General features: G+C 39.4%; 1 protein-coding gene across 1 annotated transcript in view; it reads right to left on the bottom strand.

Annotated features, from left to right (window-relative positions):
- PDE11A (phosphodiesterase 11A) overlaps positions 1-22,109 on the bottom strand; it is a 265,912-nt gene that overhangs the window by 41,216 nt on the left and 202,587 nt on the right. Inside the window, exons 15-17 of the mRNA XM_045575416.1 lie at positions 15,284-15,374; positions 11,563-11,663; positions 483-560 (exon numbers count right to left, since the gene is read on the bottom strand). Of these exons, the coding sequence (XP_045431372.1) occupies positions 483-560; positions 11,563-11,663; positions 15,284-15,374 (270 nt within the window). The remainder of the gene's footprint in view (positions 1-482; positions 561-11,562; positions 11,664-15,283; positions 15,375-22,109) is intronic.

Below are 22,109 nucleotides of genomic sequence, written 5' to 3'. Positions count from 1 at the left end.
GGAAGAAGTCATGTAAAAAATCTAGAACAGACTCCTTATTCCCACCACCAAAATGGTTCCCATTGGTTTTCTAGCTACAATAGCTGTTGTCTCTAAAGAAAAGCAACAGTGAACTCTGCTTTCCTTTATGCTGTGTGACTGTTTTCTGAGATTCAAACACCACCTCCCCCTCTTTCCCACCAACTTGCACACCCGTCTTCTCTGGAAAAAGATGAGGTCATGAGTTGCTAAAACTGAACCAATTTAAATATCATTTTCTAATTCTGAATGCAAATTTATGGAGAGGAGAGAAAAAATATAATACATTAGAAAACAAAAAGACATTGTCTATCTTTTCTCCAATTATTCAGCTAATTTCTTAGTCTTTGAGTGCAAGCTAAGATTTGTTGCTTTAAAAATCATTTGTATGCTCTTTGCACTGACTGGAAAGCAAAGCTAAATCCTCAAATAATGAAGAAACACAAACAAGAGCTTTCTCTTACCGAAATATATCACGATGGGGTTTGATGTTCCAATCATATTCTCCTTTACTGACAAGTTCAAAGAATTCAGTTCTCCTCCTGCACACAATCAAATGAAGAAAGAAAAACACACACCTGGAATGAAATTTCTCAGCCTGTGGGTGACATAATCACATTTATGGGAAAATATAAGACCACCTGAACCAAGTAACTTAATATTTGAAATCATGAGGCTAAAGCACTATCAAAATAAATCACTTCTTAAAAAACATTGAGGCTTCAAGAAAAAGCTGCCATAATTTCTGACTGTATTTACAACAGAGAAGATTATGGAGCCATAAAACTGAGAACATTTAGGATAACTTGCTGGAAGCTGAAAGTCGGAGAAGAAAGGCAAGGACAAATAAAACGCAGGGACAATTGTGCAGTGTTCTTGTGTCATTCAACATGGAACTGAGCTGTATGATAACCCAAGATAAGCTCCGGTCCCTGGTAGTAAATTCAGATGAATACTTTTTTCTAGGTAAGAGAATAACCATTTCAGCACTTTAGTGTTTAAACACATGAGCTACGGAGTGAAAAATAACTACGTTTAAGCAATGGGTCCAGGCACCTACTTGCTGTGCAACTTTGGGAAGCCACTCAAACCCTCTCAACTTCAATTTCCCAACCTCCAACACGGGAATTAGGTTTGCTAACTCGCAGTTATTGTGAGGATTACATGAGATGACGTGCAAAGCCCTCAGCACAGTGTCAGCACATTTTAAGTGCTGGACCCACCCACACACACACACACACACACACACACATACACGGATACACATTTGTGGATGTATAGATATGTGAAAGACAAGAGGAAATACTCCACAGTTGTGAAAACAAGGGGGATTTATTTCTATTTTCACCACTTTAATCTAATTAGATGACTTCATTATTTTTATAGTGAGAAAGAAAAAAAAAAACAACAAGAAGTCATTTTAAGCCTTTAAGAATTATTTCCTACATACCATTTCCCAAAGTACATCCCACAAAATATCAGTCTTAGGAGGTACTCCATCTAAAGGCAAGTGGGCTTGGCTTTCTTATCAGTAAAAAATAATATTAGTTGGATTTACATTGTTAAGGTTGGTGGGAAGATTAAGTGAAATTATTTGTGTAAAACATTGCATCGGATACCTGGCACACAGTAGGTGCTCATAAGGATTAACTAGTATTATGCTCGGAAGGGCTGAGTTCACTGGCCCAGTGTTTTGCAGCTGGTGAGCAGCGGAGCTGGGCTACAAACAGCCTGTTAGAATAGCAGCTGTTTCAAGCAGCTACGGTATGTCCCAGGTGTCCTGGGAGAACAGAGCAGGCTACTCATCTCAGGTTGAAAAATCGTAGATCATGAAAGGCTTTCTGAAGAAGCTTGTCACCATCCCTGTCATCATTGTACCTGGTGTCATTTCAATCCTATGAGTTATTCTAAAAATCACCAGACTGCTAGCTCCAAGAGGACAAGGACTTGGTCCATTTTTGCTCCCTCCCAGATCCCCAGTGCCTACAACAGTGCCTGACATGCAGGGGGTTAGTAAATGTCTGTTGAATTGATCCATGAATGAAAAAGATAATCTCATAATACTATTCACCTAAAAACATAACTTTCAGCTACTAGTTTCACCTAGATTCTAATTGTGCTAGGTCTTCACAGCTGCCATTTGGAGAGATTGAGATAAGAAAACAATATAAAATCTATTCAAGAAAAGCCCGTCAGATTCTTGAAGACTAGATTCTAACTTGAACCATAAGTTCTAGGAAATTTAAGAACACCATTGTCTGACCTTCCACTGAGTATTGTTATGTCTACTGAGAGCATATTAGAGGTATGAGACTCATTTTTGATGCAAGGTGGAGGTATAGGCACTTAGGTGGCTAACTCAATACAAAAAAGTATATTTTAAAAATACAAATCTATTACATGCCAACTAAACAGAACCATAGAATAAATTCCCCAATGATGGAAAGTTTAATAGCTAGAGTTGCTGGTGTGAAAGTTTTAAATCAACTAAACCCCAAATCAGTCTGTAAACTTTCCGTCACATTATAACAAAGCTAGATTTTACTGACAAAAGGGAATAGCCACTATCCCTAGAGGATGGCAGGAAGAATTTCTTGCATAGGACACAGAAGAATGTGGCATACTAATTTTATATCCGCCCCCCCCCCCCCCCCCGGGCACACACTGACTAACCATGAATTTCTTAAGAGGCTCTATTTATTCTGGCATCTCAAGGTTTGGCTATGACCTCATATGGGAATAGGAGACTTCCTGTACAACATAGTTTTATCAAGATGAAGATGGAAAAAGTCCAGTCATTGGTGGAACCATGTACGTCATGTTCATATAAGTGACAAATAGGTGCTTTAAAGTTTAAACCAAAGTGCATTTAAAATTTTGTTTTAAGTTTCTGAAAACTAACGTCTTGAAAGATGAAGATGGGGTTCATCATTTTCATAAGGCAAAAGGTTTTCTGAAGTGATGATATGCAAAGGTCAAATAACAATATATGCCTCTCTCTCTCTCTCTCTCTCTCTCTCTCTCTCCACAACACACACACACACACACACACACACACACACACAAGTGTGCATGTATGTGTAAAACTGCTGGGTCATAGAATGTTTTATTTTTTATATTTAACTCGAGTTTTCATTATTATACCACTGTTAGAGGTATACAGGCTAGGGCAAAAGTAGGTTTACAGTTATTTAGTATGTAAAATTAAGTTTATTCTTATATTATTATTTATTAATTATTATGTTATTTTCTATATGAACAACTTATAAATCTACTTTTGTCCCACCCTCTATGAAACTTTTGAGAACAATTTACTGTAACTCTGTCATTTTGCAGGTGAGGAAACTCAAGGTAAAGAAAGACGAAGCTGAATTGCTCAGGGTCCCAGGGAAGTTGTGGGAAGATCTAGGTAGATTCCAGGTCCCCAGCCTCCCAGACAGTCCTGCGTGTTGAGAGGATATGGAAAGCAGTGGCTGAGCCCCTTCTTGAGATGTCACGGCACCATGGACTGCTGTACTAGTATCCAGTCCCATGGCAGGCACCACATGAGGGGATGCTCCAAAGAAGAGCTGCAGATGGCCCAGGCCAGCTTGGGTCCATGGCTGGTGGTTTATTTCTGAACTCCTCCTTAGTGACAATCATTACAGAACAACAATGTGAAATTCACTGTGCTTTTAAAAAATGAATTTTCCCACAAAGTTTTGTAGCATCAAAATGTGTGTGTGTGTGTGTGTGTGTGTGTGTGTGTGTGTGTGTGTAGATTTTTATAGAGTTAACAGCATGATCATTTGTGTCCACAATCCTATCTAATAAAAGAGTAATATGCAAATTAACCGTCACTCTGAGACAAAGATGGTGGCACCCATAGCGGCTGGGCAGTACACTGGCAGCATCGCCTCTGGCAATGCAAGCCCAGCAGGCAAGTGCAGCCTACAGGCAGCACCCAGCAGAGTCTGCTTGCCCATCTCTGTGGTGTGGAGCAGGCAGGCCCTGCAGAGAGCAGAGAACCACAGGGAGTGGGCCTAAGACGTCAGTAGGACATCCCCTGAGGGCTCCCAGATTAGAGAGGATACAGGTTGGGCTGATGGCCTCCCCTCCCCCCACATGAATTTTGTGCACCAGGCCTCTAGTATTATATATAAAACTCCCTGGATCTGGACTCCTCTGCCACGGGAACTAATATCATCACCTTCTCAAGTACAATCCTGAAAACCTTGTTTTTCAGGGACAATGGAAAATACCTCAGCTAGTGAAAAGCAGCTTACTGGAAAATCTCATTTATAATCAGATATATTTTTATTAGGCTTTTATCCTGCTCTTGACATACATTCCACTGAGAAAAATATAGCAGCCTTTACAAAAGCATCATTTGAACAGAACTGCTAAAATTACCCTCAAATATAATTGGAAAGTTTAGTTACCAGTCACCCATCACTACATTGAAAATCTTTCTGGTTTTTAATTTATCTGCAAGGCACTCTTCATTGGTAAAGTGAGAAATCACCATTCTTACACACACACACACACACACACACACATATATATATATATATATATATATATATATATATATATATATATATATATATAAATTTATATATTACATATTCTTTCCCTATTTATCTAACTGTTCTGAATCTACCAAGAGTCTAAGAGCCCAGGAATGTTAGGAGAGGTGGCAAATCATGATTGTGACTCTCCTGAAAGTCCAGCCCCAGGGTCATTAGGTAGGGAAGGCAGGAGTGGGCCACTGGGTGGGTGCAGGGGAGGAGCTGGATGCTGTTCTCTCAGTGTTCTCACAGCTCATTCAACAGGCAAGAGTACATCTGCAACTGATTGCTAAATGCAGATTCTGAGAGATTTGGATGTAAAAGCACTGACAAAGTGTAAATTAATATGCAGATGTTAACTCCAATAGTTATGACTAAAGAAACAAAAGTCATATATTAATTTGGAAAATGAATTATGTTCCTGGTTAAGTAGTCTGATAATATAAGGACTAGCTAACAATCCCATAAGTGCAGAGAAAATGGCAGAGTAGTTCAAACATTTTGGAGCCCAACTACTTGGCATCACTTTCAGCTTTATTATGTAATATTGTGAGCAATTTATTGAATCTCTCCAAACCTCAGTTTCTTCAGGTGTGTTTGAGCTCAAACATAGTACCTATTCTGATGGGACTGCTCTAAATATTAAATGGGATAATGTGTATATAAAGCTCCCAAGTAAGCATTCAGGAAATATTGTTTTTATTAGTGTGGAAGCTGTGAAAGTTGCATAGGTCATCTGCGTTGACTTCCATGCAAATAGTACAGGGCATTGTGATTTCCCGTTGATATTTTAATTCATGTAATTTTGGTTCTCTCTCTTTGCAGAACTTAAGTGTCATCTATAATTATAGAAATTTTATTTAGCTTCTGGCTCAATGGGTCTTTCATTTATAAGGTATTTTAAATTATCAAAGTTATCAAATTTAAATTATTTAAATATTAATTGTTTAGATTATTTAAATCTTACTTATTTAAATTACCAAGTTATCTTTCAAATAGGTGATCTCCTGTGACCATCACAAGGACCCTAGGGGATTGGTGTGGGTGAGGTGCCTATCCCCAAACTGCTGACAAGGAAACTGAGGCAAAGGGACACTGAGTGACCCTCAAAGTCACACGGCTGCATACTGATAAGGTACATCTAATTCTTGCCTGGGATGCTGAAATTACTATTTAAATATCAAAACCTTGTTCACTGCAAGGACTTGGAAATAGACACAGAAATCAATTTTAGAAAATCATCCAGCAGAAACTGGAGAAAGTTTAATGAGTTGGAAAATCAGGCTGAAGAATTAATTCCCAGATTTAGGTGGTGAGACTTAGAAATTCACACTGAGGTTTTTGTTTGTATTTTAAACTTGTGAATTCTGCTTTCATCTGTCACTTACAGGAGAGAATCCTGAGGACACCTAAAACCATTAGAAATTAAAGTTACAGGGTTTTGTGGTTATTTTTAAAGAAGTCCCACGTTTCCAGGAATCATACATTTTTCCCTATCGGCGCATCACAGGAGATCCTGCGCCTAGGAATGAGTCCCACACCCTCTCCAAAGGCCTGGCCTTTCCTCTAGCCAGCTGTCCCCTTCCTAGGGGAGGAAGGCAGTGTGTTTCCTCTGTGTTTGACCTCTACTGTGTCCTGACTTTCGATTTGAGTAGCCAGGGCAGAAAAGCCAGTGCTGATCCAGACTTCCTCTGGGGCATCCTCCTTTCTCAGCCATTGCTGCCTCAACCAGCTAGTGCCCAGCTCCCGGCTCACTGGCCTAGCATGCTTTCTATGCTGTCGCTGCTCTGACTCCCCCTGAGGGACTGGATGCTGTAGGCATCCCCAGCCTTCAGGCATAGATGTCCGGAACTGGTGTGGGAATTAACGACCCTGGAATAACCTTGGCTGATGGAACGTGGAGGCTGGTGGATAAATTTGAGGTGCAGCATAGGGTCAAGCCTGGTTGAGCACAGTGGTGACCAACAAGGGTCTGTGTCCTTACAATAGCTTTCCTACTGGCCATTTTACTGCCCCAGCCCCCTACTCCTATTTCTGATGTCACCTCTAAAACCAACCTGCCCGCCTGCAAGCCCTTGTCTGTGCTTTGGAAGAGGGCACAGGGAACTCAGGCTGCCTCTCAGAGTAAACCAACTAATGTACAGCTGGGAAGGTCAATATTGCCGTGGAATTTAGCCCCAATTCAAATGACAAGTCTTTCTTGATTTTTTAATTAGAGGATAGATATAGCAATTGTGGGGGAAAAAACATAAAAGAGGAGGCTTTTTCCTGTCTCTGACACTTGCAAGATTTTGGGTAATTTTTAGCAAAGTGTGGGTTCCAATATAGCCACTAATTATATATGACCCAAGCAATGCTCTTCAGCATTTTCGAACTCAGTACATGATGTGCAAGAAAAAGATGACTTAGATTACATCATCTCTAGCATCCCTTCCAGCCCCACACTATATAATTGTGAAATAAAAGCAGCCAGGTGGCTGTTTGTAGTAGTTGCTTCTCCCTCATTAACCCTAGGGATTGTTTTGGCTAAAAAAAATATGGCAACACCTTAATGCAACTTTAGACAGGCAAGTGAATCAGCCTCCTGAAGGTCCAGATTAGGGAATGAACAGCTATTCAGAACCCCGGAAAACAATAATGGTGACAAAAAAAGAGAGCTAGCAGCTTCTTTGGGAGTCAGCAGACATTAGCAGTGGCTGCAGCATTAAGATAAGAGCAGAGTAATGAGAAAACGGGTTGCAGCCACTTCCTTGACTGCATTCCAGCGGTCACTTGGTGATTCATCACATGGCTAACAGGGCTTGATAAATGGACTTCAACTGTTGAGGCTTTTTTCCCCCCTTAGAAATTACTTGGGAACTTGGCTTGGGAAAATGCTTCTACTTTGAGGAAAATAACATAAAATCTTACAAGTGTCAGAGACAGGAAAGAAAAATATGAAAATGATACAAGCTTTGATAAATCTCAAATCAAGATGCATCCATTCAGAAAGAGAGGGAAGATCATGATAGTTAAATCAAACATGAAAACCACTAAACATGCAAAATAAATAGGCTATAAAGCAAATGAGGCTGTAGGTGTAGCCATTTATAAAACATACAAGACATTTACAAGACATAAGACAGATAACATAGGAATTATCTCTATTTTACACTTGGAAAAAAAAAAAAAGGCTCAGAGAGGTATATTCATCTGATGACACACAGCTAGGTAGTGGTAGAGCTGGGATTAAAAATGTATATTTATTAAAGTAATATGTGCACATAGTTAACAAACCTAATATTCCTAAAAAGCATTACAGTTGAACCTTGAATAATGCTAGCTTAGGGATGTCAACCCCACACAGTTGAAAATTTGCATATAAGTTTTGACTTTCCAAATACTTCCATCACTCCTTGGAGAATTGGCTCCAGGACCCCTCAGATACCAAAATCTGCAGAGGCTCAAGTTTCTTATATAAAATGGTGTTGAACAATGTATATAGTCAGCCCTCTGCATCTGCAGAGTCCCAACAGAGGACTGAAAAGACTGTTTTAAATCCACAGCTGGTTGAATATGGGGATATGAAACCCACATATGCAAAGGGCTGACTGTATTTATTGAAAAAAATCTGTATAAGCAGACCTGCACAGTTCAAACCTGTGTCGTTCACGGGTAAACCATATAATAAAATAAAGCAGTGTTTTCAATAGTTTTGCTTTATTATACTTTGATTGTATTTCCCAATGCTATCATTTGATTTTTCACTTTGGCCATTATGTTTTTAATTTCCAAGAGCTCTGTCTTCTATGGTTTTTCCTATTTTTTTTTTTAAGCATCCTATTCTTGTTTCATGAATGAAATAATTTGGCTCCTTAAGGATATTAATGATAGTTTTTTGTTTTCTTCCTCTCCTTGTTTTCTCTGATTCTACTTCTTTATTGGTTGTTTTAGCCTCTGTGTTTCATATCAATGTTGTGTGATCCTTGTTATCTTTTTGTGTGCAATAGCAAGACATTAAAAGATTGAGCTGGAGTTGTGTGTGTCTCATGTCCCATGCATACATTGCATGGGACATACTTATACTAAAGAATATTCATTTGTTTATCCAAAACACAAATTTATCTGGACTTCTTGAATTTCCATTTGCTAAATCTGACAACCCTGAGTGTGTAGCTTATGGACTTCTAGCTTCTGGTGACTGGACTATGGGTGTGGGTTTGAATGCAGAGACTCCTTCCATTCTGCGTCATCCCTTCTTCTGAGCTTTGCATCTCATTTCCCCACTCCAGAGCTCTTTCTTACATTTCTCCAGAGAATAATCCTTTGGCCTTCTGCAAGTGTCGGGAAAGGAAGTTATCACTATGCTGGTGGAAGACTTCATGGGCGCTGGGTATTCTGTAAACTGATCTTCTAGTAATCACCTTGTCTTAAGCTCTAAGTGTCAAATCCACTTTTCATGGTGCCCTTGTCTCCAAGCCCCCAGTGAGGTTCTGCAGGGCCAATGGGCTTGCTTCTCAGAGCTGTCTTCCTTTGTGGGTCCTACTTTTCACTTCTACTCTGCTCAACCAGTTACCATTCATCAGCTGGCCTTCTGTTTCTACAAATGTGTTGACATCTATCAGTTATTGTATGCCCTGTCTTTTTCCCTTGCAGATTTGTCCCCCTTTTTCCTTTTAAATTCATTTGCCAATCCAGTAAGATTTCAGGAGGGAGAAGCAACAGACACTTGGGCTCAATGCACCTGGTTTAATTAGAATGCCAGAATGAAATTTAAATCCAGACCAGTAATTCTAAAGCCTTTACTCCTTCCACTATTTACACGTAATAATACATTCAGCAGGAGCCAACAATAACAATGTGTGGCATACACTGTCAGTTGTCTACTCCAGTACCTCTCCTCCCTTTCTTTCTTCATTATAGAAGTCCTAGTTTTTAGTGGAGCAGTGATTACCGTCACAAGATACTAAACAACAGCGATCCCTCTGAGAAATGTGTCACTAGGCAATTTCATCATCGTGTGAACATCACAGAGTGTACTTCCACAAACCTAGATGACATAGCCCACTACATACCTAGACTATATGGTATATCAGTTGTATATGCCATCTGTTGTTGACCAAAATGTTGTTGTACAACACAGGACTGTACCAAAATTAAGGCTTCCTTTCCAACCTTCCTTCAACCTAGGTATGGCCAAATGACTAAATTCTGACCAATGAAATGTAAGTGGAAGTGTTCTGGGAGTTTCCAGAAAACTCTTTTAAGAGATAACTTGCATCGTCACCTTTTGGCCTTTTTTTTCTTCACTCTTTCCTTTTTTCTGCTCGCTGGGAGGTGGGTGGACATTGAGTAGCTCTCTTGGATTAAGGTAGAAATTAGGTGTTGAAAGTGGCAGCACAGAAAGACCGAAGTATTTGGGTCCCTGGTGACTTAATGTAGTTACTCTACCAACTACAGATTGTTTATCCCCAGTCTTATTCTCTGTGGCAGAGAAGAAAGCCATTGTTATTTTTTTGGTCCCTTATAATTGAATCTAATACTATCTGATCTAATGCCAAAGTGCAGTAAGATTACAAAGGGAGTGACATAAGATTCCTGGAAAAGGTGGTAGGAACAGATGAACTTTAAAGGGTATTTTAGCCAGATGGATAACTAAAGGGTTAAGACTCCATGTAGGAACAGTAATATGATTGGGGCACAAGGGGCACTGCAAAGGTGTTTTAAAGGGTAACACGTAGACCAGTCTGGTCAAGGAAGACAAATCATGTAGGAGGAAAGTGGTATAAAAGAATGAAAAAACAGGCTGGGGGCAGATTATGGAAGGGCTTGAAACTCAAACCAAGTTTAAAGGTTACTTTGAAAGCAATGAAGCCCCTATAGGCTTTTGCAACAGAAGTTAGAGGAACATGTCTAGGGTTAGACTGAAGAATTTCAGTCTTCTATGGTATAAAGATATTATAGAGATACAACTGGGGGAGTGAATCTAAATAGAGAATGAAGAACATGGGTTCAAGAACTCACCCAAAGGAGTAAAGGAGTAAAGACACTTAGAAAGGATCAAGAAAAGGGGAGAGAAAGGAAGCTGGATATTGAGGGAAGAAAGGAGAGTAGAAATTGGCAGCGAGAAGTCAGTAAATCTTCAGATTTCTGTAAGAAGTTAAACTATCTTAGAAATGAGTAAAGGACATTGAATTTGGGGACAAGGAAGTCTCTGGTGACTTCTGAAAGTCTAATTTTGATAGAATGTGGAGGTGAACGCTACTCTTTAAGGTAAAATGGGTGCTAGGAAAACAAAGGTACAAATGTGCTCCATTTACTTATTTTTAAAGGTAGGCATTAGCAATTAAGGTCTCTATGGGGTAAGTGAAATAATTTTTAAAGGAAGGAAAATTGTTTGGTCTTTAAGAAAAAAAACTGTATATCAGCAAAAGAAGATATTTCCAGGCTTCTGAAAAAGGTGGTCCCTGTTAAAATAGAACAGGTCTTAGAGGAAATGAGAGGGATGGGATTTCCAGCTCAGGTGGAGGTCTAAAACTGAAAGAAAAAAAAAAGGGGGGGGGGGTGTGGCAGCTTTTCTAAGAAAGAGAATTAGAGGAGAGGCAAGGATTAAAGGCTTGGAATTCTAGTCAACCTACCAGCAACAAACCTTTTTCATTAGCATCAGCAATGCCATTTTAGATCTGAAGAGAAATAATAGTCTAAAATAGAAAGCATAGTCTTTACAATAAAAATGACCTTCTCTTAGTTTCAGAGTCAAGAGTTCCACACAAGGATCATAAAAAATAAAGAAAGCTCTAAATCTTGTGGTGGTAGTCCTGATTTTCTTATCTTACACACATCACCTTAATAAAGTTTATTTAGATGAGGGAAAAACAAAGCAAACGGTTTAGCTCCTTTACACATTGCTACCCCTGCTAGAACAACAGGCAACCCCCCAATTGCACCTGGAAATTAATTACAGGATGAAACTTTAGATATTCATTTGTCAAATGGACCAAATGCCGATACCTACTCAAAGTACAGCGTGATGTCTGTTGCCAATATCGACTGCTTCAAAAGCTGCATGAGGTCACTATAATCCTTGGAGGACAGATTAGCAAAGATGTTGTGACCCTGTAATGAGAAAGTAAAAAGTCACCAAAAAATCCCCATTAAATATGAGTTTTTGATTGCATGTTTTCCCATATATATTAAATATATGGGAAAAACATGACAAATCATTTTTTAAAAAGCTTAATGAAATTTTGCACAAACACAGACATAGTCCCTGGCAAACAGCAAAGCCAGAAAGTGCAGTCATTTTTGAGATCATTTTTGAGAAGGACTACCAAGGGACTGTTTGCTATCTCTAGTCTCAAAGAGCAAACTCTGAAAAATGTTGACCTTGTCTTCCTATTGGGTGTATTTGTGCTAACAACTCCATTTGACTACCCATTTCCTGTGGAATTACTGAATGCAGAAGTTAACAAAACATTTGGGAATCTCTATGACCCTAAAATAAATACTAATTTCACTAATTAAAACTGAAGTTGGCATTTGCTATGTCAACAAATGACTTTAAGGAGAAAAAACATTAGGCCAGAGGTTCTTAACTGGAGGTGACGTGAGCAATGTTCAGAGATATTTTTGATTGTCACACTGGTGACGGGTTCCACTGGCATTGAGTGGGGCGAGGCCAGGGATGCTGCTAAAGGACCCACAATGCACAGTTTGGCCTGAATAGCCAAGATGAACCAGGCCCAGCATGCCAGAGCAGCTGAAGTTGAGAAACCCTGTATTAAACCTTGAGGATCGTCTTGATGAAGCGTGTGGCAGATTAAATTCAGTACATACTTCCTGAGTAGTTAGAATGTATACGATACTGTTCTCAGCAGAGTTCTTGATACTGTAAAGATGACTTTCACCTAGGAGAATGTGAAAACACACCTGTATCTCCCATACCTTTGAAAAGAACACTTTATCAAACTGTGTTTTAGCTACACTGGCAGCTGTAGAATGGTTTTAGTGAAGTGGAAAATCCTTTTGAAAAGTGACAGACAATCCACTTAATCTGCTTTGAAAGTCAGGCCTTCTCATTTATCAGGTTTTCTTAGCATGAAGTACAAACTCATAAACATGAACTCATATCAGACTGGGCCCGGGAACTGGACCAGTCTGATATGTAGGCATGGAAAACCAGAAGTTGGTGCAGGAGGGGGAGAAATGACTGCCTAAGAATAAACTGTTTCCCAATGAGAAGTAAAATAATTATTTCTGGGAACCAGAATATCAATTAGTAAATTACCGCCCACCAGGCACCAGATGAAAATCTGCTTCCCCGAGTTAATTTATCTCCTTGGGTGAACCCACCACTTGCTAAAGACTACAGTATATTGGTTCCACATGGGACCAGGTCCAATATTGTTAATAATTTTCAAATGAACTCCTCAAGACCCTTAATTCAACCATTAGGAAGAAGACAAACAACTAAAGGAATGCCGTGCCATAATTCTGCCCGGTTTCTTTGCCCGAGCCTTGCCCTGTGGATCAATCACAGGCTGGTATCCTGGGGCCTGAGAAAAGGTGGTTGGAAGCAACCGACAAGTAGTGCCTGGGATTCAGCCACACGTCTACCATCTCCCAGTGAAAGAAGGACAGATACTCCTCACTTTATTGTGCTTTGCTTCATTGTGCTTTACAGATGCTGCTTTTTTTTTTTTTTTTTTTTTTTTTTTTTTTTTTTAATAAACTGAAGGCAAGATCCTCCACCAGCAAAAACGATTATGACTCTCTTTATTGCAATGATCTGGGAGTGAACCCATGATATGGCCGAGGTCTGCCTGCATAGCTGTTAGGAGCAAGTCACAATAAAACTAATGTGAAGTCCAGGAGAAAGCTGGTCTGAATTTGAAGATCTTGATTATTTTGTGAGGGTGCATTTTACCACTTTTAAAGGACAAATAGTAACTAAGCCAGTTGTTTACAGCTAACTGAGTGACAAAGCTAGCCAGATTAGCCTTAATATTGATAAAAACAACAAGAACAACATTAATTTGCAATCAGTGTACTGTTTATATGCAAATTGGCTTTTTCCAGGGCCTCGAGAGTTTGGTCCTGGAAATAGATTTGTGTCCTTGAAATACTGCTTCCATTTTGTTTAGGCACAGGGGTGGAGAATGCTGGGTCTGGGGGCCATATAAGGCCTGCAAAATAATTTCATCTGGCCCTATCCAGGCATTAGGGGTGAGTTGATTAAATGTCGACCAAAATATAGCAGGCTAATTTTTAAGGTGTCTACAAATGATGCTATAAAAATCCAAACGGCCGTTGGCAGAAAAAAGGTCCCCCACCCCTGGTTTAGGGAGTAGGGTGGTATTGATGGAAAGAGAAGCAAGTAGAGGAAGAAAGGTCTGGGTACGTTTGCCTGCCCACATGGCTGCTCTGTCCTTTGCATTCAGGAAGTAGGTGATGATGACATCTGCAGTTCTGCCTTTCTGAGGTCAGGACAGGAGGGGCTGGGGAGCCGGGGGCAGGGCCTGCATGCACTAGTCATGCTCACTGCATAATAATGTTATTATTCCGGTCCTTCATAGAGAAGCCTTGAGTGAAGGGTAGCCAAGGTATTTTATTTGTCTGAAGACAAATTCTGTGTTAGTGGGATTTGTTTCCACAAACAAACAAACAAGAAAATAATCTTTCAAGAAAACTTTGCTAACCTGTGTATAATCCCTGTTATGACAAAGGTGGGAGTGCCTGGAATTTGAGGTATAACCCATCCTATCACTAGTGCAGAAAAGACAGCCTGAACCCAAGTGCCCCCTGTCCCTTCCTTCCTTTGCCACAGCACTCGGCTAAAACATGGCTTTCATAGGGAAATTCCTGAGCCACACATGCCTGATGCTGGTTTCTGTCAGTTACCGAAAGCCTAACTGTGTTGCTCCCTTCCCAGCTGAAGAGAGGTCTTCCCCAGTGGTTGGCCTGCCCCCAGTACACTGCCCACTCTCTTCATGGGGTCGAACGAGGCCTTCATGATGTTACAAAAGACATGCTTTCCCAAGGTAGGCTGGAGGAAAACCTCCATATTGAATGATGCTTTTCCAGCCACACACACAAACAGTCTGTACGCCTGCAGAGAACTGAATAGAGCCTTTCCTGGCGATTCCAAGTTCATGCCGCCTCATCCAGAGTCAATAGTGGTTTTCCTTTTCTCTGTGGGAGCTAAAAGGAAAAAAGCACTTCCAAGTCCTGCCATCCTGCGTCTCAAATGTAGCTGCGATTCTCACTTTCAGACTGATCCCACCAGCAACTTTAAGTGTTTATTTTATGTAGACATCTCAGTTGTGCTAATAGAGTGTAACTTTATCAGCCTGTTTCCACCTTCTTTTAATGGGGCTGTGAGTTTCACACAATGGGAAGGTTGGGCCACTCACTACTTGGATCATGTCCCTGTGTGCGGGCTTCTGTAGTCCTGAGGAAGGTAAGCAAGTTGGAGGCCATCTCCTGGGCTAAGTGAATGGGAAACACTTCCAAACCAAGAATGAATCCCAAATGAGACAGCTCAGTCAGGAAGAATTTGAACCCATTCTTTGATCAGGCATCTAACTGAATTTTAAAAAGACACACAAAAGGGTCTAATAGTTTGATTTAAAAATCTGTTCCACTTCTCTGCGTCTACCTGTGGCATTACAGAGGGGTCGGAGGCATGGTTTCATTGATTTTCCTTCAAGGGGAGAAGCAGCACGTTAGGGCCCTACCTCACTCTGAAGGATCATCACCGCGTGGTTAAAATGGTGGTGCTCTAAGGTGGCGGAGGTTCCATAGAGCTGGGCCAGGGCAGAGCCGCTCCTGAAAGAGGACAGAAGGGTCAGTGCCCTGTCAACAGTTCCCCACACCAGCTCTTTGGATCAAACTGTTTTCCTGCTTTGACACAAAGGACTATGAGCAGATACATTCACAGGTAACTGCTTGTTAATCCACTAATCTATTAAGTAAACCTTTCAGGAACCTTCTCTGTGTTAGCCTAAATGCCGTGGATAATACCAAACGTGAATAAGACAGAGTCTATGACTAAGATATCTACAGACTAGTAAGTGAGATGAGAAGTGGTCATAAGGAAAATAAGGCACACAGCACACAACAGAAATACCACAGAGGTATTCTAGGTGCAAGCAAAGTACTTTGGGTGCTCTGAGAATAAAAGGCATAACTTCTGGCTCTAGGGATGAGAGGAGATTTCATGAACTAAGTCTTACACAGCTTCTGAGTGTCAGAACAATTGTCTATACCAAATGTATTTGACTTTCCTGGGAAAAGACCTTGTGAATATTTTGCCTTTATTTAATCTACTTTATGCGTACAGTTGAAAAGTTTATATTGTAGTTTTCCAGCCCATAGTTATGTTATGGTATCTCAGTGTAGAAATATGGAAAGTTTATTGGATTTAGAGTCAGGGCAGTTACTTGGTCATGTGAAGATGCAGTTTCTTTGTCTCTAACAATATGGCAATACTATCTACCTCACCTGTTATTTATGAGAATACAATTGAATACTTGGAAGTACCTACAGTGCCTGGTATGTAGTAGATAATAGTCTATAGTAATTATTAGTTAATTATTAAAACACAAAGATTGTAAATATATAAAATGTTAATTGATACTTTAAAGGATTTTTTTAAATTACCTTTAAATTTCGCTTGGGTAGAACAATTAATAGTTTCAATTTGGCAAAGTGTTCATTTAAATGCTCAAATGTGTTTATTTCCAATTCTTTTGGAGTAGGATTTAGAGCATCTTTAGAGTCAAGAGAGCTCCAGAGAATCCTAGGGTTTAAAGCAAAGTCATGGGATCTGGTTGAGGACCCATCCAGGTCCTTGTGTTTACTGCAAGGAGATCAGACATTGAAAGGGCAATTTGGCTTTAACTTGAAAACACTGGAGATTGATGGCTCACCATCGTCTCTGCTAGTGAAAGGAGCAAAGAGTGCATCCAAGTGCAACATGAAAGATTTTGGTCATAAGCTGCCCTCCATCTCCAGTGTGATGCAGTCCAAGATCATGATCAGTTCAGGAGCCCTTGGAAAGACTCAATGCTGACCACAAGTTGGAAAAAAGCAACAGTTTAATACTGTAGGGATTATTATGAATAGGGTTTCTCAAGAGGATACTAGATTTTAAAGAGGTGGAGGTTTGGGTTACTTCTTTAAAGTTTACCTTAATCTATACAAAAGCCTAATATGCAAATCGACCAAATGGCAGAATGACTGGCCAATGGAGGCCGATGAGAGGGTGGCACTAGGTGAGCCAAGGTGAGTGCCAGCCCCTCAGTGGGCAGAGGGAAGGGATGGCGATCGGGGGCGGCTGGGGGGACAGCGGCAACTGGCTGCACAGAGGGGCGATTGCGGGGGGGTCAGTCCCCTGATAGGCTTGCTTGTTGCTTCCTGCAAAGGGAGGCCAGACTGTGGCTTAGGCTCCTAGACTGTGAGATGGCACAGGCCAGGCTGAGGGACCTACCTCCCAGGTGTACAAATTTTTATGCACTGAGCCTCTAGTTATTTAATAAATGAACATGTTATGCTAATCTTAATAATCAGTGACTAATAATGTTAGATATTATTTTTAACATAGATTTCATTTTTATGAAAATACATTTTTCAAAAAGTACAATGTATTGTGTCTTGGCTCTATTTGCATTGGCCTTTGAAATTCTAGAATGCTTCATATTTACATATTGTAAGCATATGCTTGGCATGGAACAGGTCTTTAAAAATATTAGCTGCTTGGTTAATAAGCTTGCAGTGGTATGTCTGAAGTTATAGTTAAAATTGGAAGGATGATCATAATAAGTGTGTTAACATATTTTATAATAATGTTATTAACAATAATAGCTATCATGAGTAAGTACCTATCATGTACTAGACAACAGATTAACAACTTAATGCATTATTTTATCTGGTCCTAAAAACAACCGTGAAATATTATTGTATTGTCTTTTCACTTTGCAGATGAGGAAACCAAGGCTCAGAGAAGTTATGCTACTTTTCCAAGGTCACAGGGCTAGTAAGTACAAGTTCTGGATTAGCATCCATGTTTTTAAGCTTCTTCTCTTTAGATAATGAGAGAGCTGATTGTAACTTATACATTTCTAATATTTGATTCTCAATTTTTTGTCAAGCTGGTTGTTATAAATGAAACAACATTGCCAAATTTAATTCAGAATTCTATCAGTATACCTACTAACCACAGACTCAGATTCCTGTGATTCATTTCTAATGATCAGCCATCCCTGGATGTGCCTTTACTGATAGCAGCCTTTGATGTAAAGTAGGGCCAAGATGCAATATATTGTCTCTTCATCACATTGGTTTAGCAGAATCCACACAAAGTTAAAGCAATTAAATGATCCTAAGTCACTCTATATTTTCTTTTTTACAGTATGAGTAGGCTGTTTCCTCCTTTAACTAGGTAACAGCTTATAACAAATACTCTGGTGCCTCCCATGCTGCACCTCTCCCTCTGCCCCAGACCCGCCTAATTTCTGAACTGCTGCATTTCATCAGAAGGACTCTCAGGGTGTTTGTGCAGGTGCAGCCTTTGACCTCTGTGGTTTGAGCATCTTCATCCTCTTTGTTCTCTTTTATAATATTCAATTTTACATTTCCCATCCTTATACAATACTGAGTTAATCACAAAAATGTTTAGATTTTGCAATCAAACCAGACTAATACTATGAAAATGCTACAAAGACATTGTCATTCATTCATTCATTCATTCACTTATTCATTCACTTATCATTCATTTATCAACAAGTTTTGATGATAGCTATGATGCCAGACTGCAGGGCATGTGGAATACAAAGGTAAGCAGGGCATGGCTGTTACCCTCAAGGAGCTCACAATCCCCTAGAATTGTGTAGGGCATTTTCTCTGACTGACTTACACTAACAACGCTCACCTTCCTGGAAGCAAAATGTCATCTTCGGAATACAAACACATACGCTGTGAACCTTGTAGGATGGCGAGGGTGAAGTGCACAAGTCATAAAACTTGATATTAGTGGCAAAAACTGAAATATATCTTTAGGATAAACTTTGTTAAAATATTCTACAAAATGTGAGTTATTTGGAATGTTAAATGGCACACTGGGCAGGAATAAAAAAGGGCCCATGGTCAAATGCGTTTGGAAAATGCTAGGCCCACGATAAACTGTTTCTTCACTGTAAGACTTCCCAGAATATAAGAACAAGCGTTGTGATTCTGCAGGAGAGGAACATAATATGCAGCATTAACCAATCTTACTTGATCATAAGATCAGTTTTTTAAAGGAGGCCATGTCTTTCATGTAATATACTTTGTGTAAAGGTACATTTTTACTTTTCATATAAATATTGAAAAAAAACAACAACAGTCCAAATCAATCACATATGGAAAAAATGGACTTCAAATCCACACCTCATTTTTATTGTCGGTGGTAAGTATATCCATTGTATAAATAGCTTTGGGGCACACATGCCTTAATAGTGAATATACTGTATAGTATATTTATGCAGAGTGTGTGGAGAGAGGAGGAGAGAAGGGGAGCTGAAGAGAAGAATCTCCAAATTACAGTACTTATTCACGATGCTCATTATGACTAGGTCATCCCAACACACCAAAGTTTTTCCATTTTGGACAGGAGAAACTTATGAAAAGGAAAGTCGAAGTAAAGCCTTCTGTCCCTACAGGCATTCAAGCACTTTGCGCAAGCACCAAAAATAGCATGCGAAAGGAGGTGTACCTTCAGAATGTCTCCAGATGTGCATATGCTTTGAAAAAAGGCTCAACAGAAGTGTGCAGCCACGGCTTATAGAAAACTTAAAAAAGGAAAACTATGAAAGGTAATTAGGAAAGTGAGAATTGTTGAGAGGTGGTGAGGAATGGGATTAGGCTGTCATGGCAGATTAATGTGCCCCAGTATTTCACTTCTGGGACCTGGCCGAAAGCGACAAGATGGGTTTTCATTCCCAAGAAATGAGTATAAGAGATTATGCTAGAAATGAACAGAAGTCTCCTAGGAGAATATACTACAAAACTGCTCGGTACTGATATTTAATCATCAGGGGCAGCTGTAATAGAGAGGGGGATGAGTGAGAAACGCTGTCCCTGGAGAAAACAGGAGAGAGGTGTTAACAGAGCAATTTCAAAGCACTGTGGTATTGCTGCCCTCTCTACCTATTGATCATTCATGGCACGTACTTTAATACTTAAAAATTAAGAATAAAATATGAAAATGCAAAGGTTCATTTATCAGAAAGGCTAAGAGAATAAATTATACTCTGCTATAACCAACTTTTTATTGTAGAGGCATTTTGCATTTTATATAGTAATTTGTCCCTTGCTAAATGTCTCCTGTTTTTTTACAGCCTTATATATGGGGGGGGAGGGGTAGAGGAGGTAGCATATACTTTGCTTCACATAATAATTGGTGCATTTAAATTATATTTCCAAATCACTTGAACATTGAAGTTTGACTGTGAATACTTTAAGGGAAGGGACTGTTTGTTACATTTCTTTATTTTCTCACAATAGGCCTAGCACAGTGCCTTGCACGTACAAAGCACTCAATTATTGGGGAATAAAGAAGGAAATGAGGGTGTAGATTTCTTGCTAGGGGTTTTCTAAACAATGGCACACACGCTTAGTGAATAAATTTTACTCTAATTAATAAAAAGATAGTTCCTTCACTGTGTTGTAAAAGGTCTCTGTCAGCATTCATTGTCAAGGGAAATTTTAACTGAGGTTGGGTGGTGGTGGCATTCGGTGTCCCAAGTTCAAAAGTGACTTCATATGGTAGGGGCAGGGCTGATGGATATCCCATTTCTTAAACACATCAGATTACCTCAGAAGAGGCAGATTTGATAATATGGTACGAGGATGCAAAAATAAGTTAAAAAATAAAATTGAGTTCTAGTACCAGCAACTTAATATCTATCTAATATTTTTGAAAACTGTTTTATCTTTCACAGGGCACCTAAGATCTGAATATTTCTATTTCCATTTTTATAAATGAAGGTGTTTAAAAATATGACTATCAAGGTCTAATTCAGTTATATGACTTTATAGCTCCATGTCTTATTTTCTGGGTGTCAAATATATTTAAGTTTTCCAGAGCTCACGTATATATGTTGAGTCAGCCAAGAAGCTAGAAGCCCAAAGGCCCAAAATAAATATCACTGAGTCATTGAGGGAGTATGATGTGGTGGTTAAAGAACGGCTTTTGGAATCAGATAGCCCAGGTCTACACACCACTCTAGTGCATTCTGGGAGTATGAATTTGTCCAAGTTACTTAATTTTCCTGATGCTCAGTTCCTCCCATAACGTGGAGACAGAAATACCTACCCTAACCAGGATGTGGGAGAGCACTTGAGAGAGTCAACAAGAAGTAAATTGTATAATAGTTCTTTTCATTGTCTCAGGGACTGTTAGTTGCAAAGAACAGAAATAAATCAGAATCAGCTTCCCTAAAAAAAAAAAAGTTTGATTAAATGATACCTGGAACTCTGAGGGAGCCTATTATCACAGGTATGGCTGGGTCTCCTGGAAATAAGAGTGGAGATGTGTAAAGCCAGAAATCAAGTCTGCTCTTTCTCTGTTTCTCTAGAGTTATGCAATCTCTTATTTCTGCTTCTCTATGAATATCTAGTTTCTTTCCTTCTCTCTGCACATTTCTCTTATCTGCTTGACACGGGGTCATTGTAGCTCTCCCAAAATGGCAGCCTCAGTTCCCAAGTCTGCAGCTTGGATGTCAACAGTAACTGAGCAATATCATGGTAATTCAACTCCAATTTCCTGAGAGATAAACTATGATTAAGTGGGTTTTAATTAGGGGAGTGTGATAGACAGGCTCTCTCAAGGAGAGGAGAGGGCCAGTGGTATCTGGGTACAAATATTGTATACTTGACTCTTAAAGAACTTACAGGGTGCTCACTCTTGTTTTAGAGAGACAGTTATAACACATTTATCTTTTCTTTATGCAGAAGTGGAAGAATGGTAGGGGTCTAGAGAAAAGATGCAAGAGGAAGATATAATGATGTCATTGCCTAAAAGAGAGAGACATCCTAAAAATATAATGAAATGCAGATACCAAAATCTAAACATAAGGAATTGTATGTATATGATGAAAGTATATCCAGTTGACACTTCAGTAGACTCTAGGGATTGAAGAAGTGAATGTAACATCAAACCTATGACTATAAAAACTGTGTTTATAATAATCTTTAAAAAGTTATACTTATTTAAAAGTCAGAAAACTTTATCGAAAAGCTATAGTAAGATAGTTAAAATCTTATCCATTCATGCATCCATCCATCATTCATTCACGCAGCAAACATTTGCTGTATGTTTATTATGCTCCTGGTATTTGCTTTACATCATGAGAATTCAAGGAGTATGCTCCTGGTATTTGCTTTACATCATGAGAATTCAAGGAGTAGGGGAGACATGCCTGTTAATCAGCAATTAAAATAGAGTGAAAGGCATACTTTTAAAAAAGCACAACTTGGGCATTATGTAGGCATAATGAAAGTTGACCAGGGGAAGTTGCAACA

The sequence above is a fragment of the Pipistrellus kuhlii genome, unplaced genomic scaffold (genome assembly GCF_014108245.1).
Source record: "Pipistrellus kuhlii isolate mPipKuh1 unplaced genomic scaffold, mPipKuh1.p scaffold_m20_p_7, whole genome shotgun sequence".
NCBI lineage: Eukaryota > Metazoa > Chordata > Mammalia > Chiroptera > Vespertilionidae > Pipistrellus > Pipistrellus kuhlii.
The sequence above is the reverse complement of the archived record's forward strand: the minus strand, read 5'-3'. Positions and strand labels throughout refer to the sequence as shown.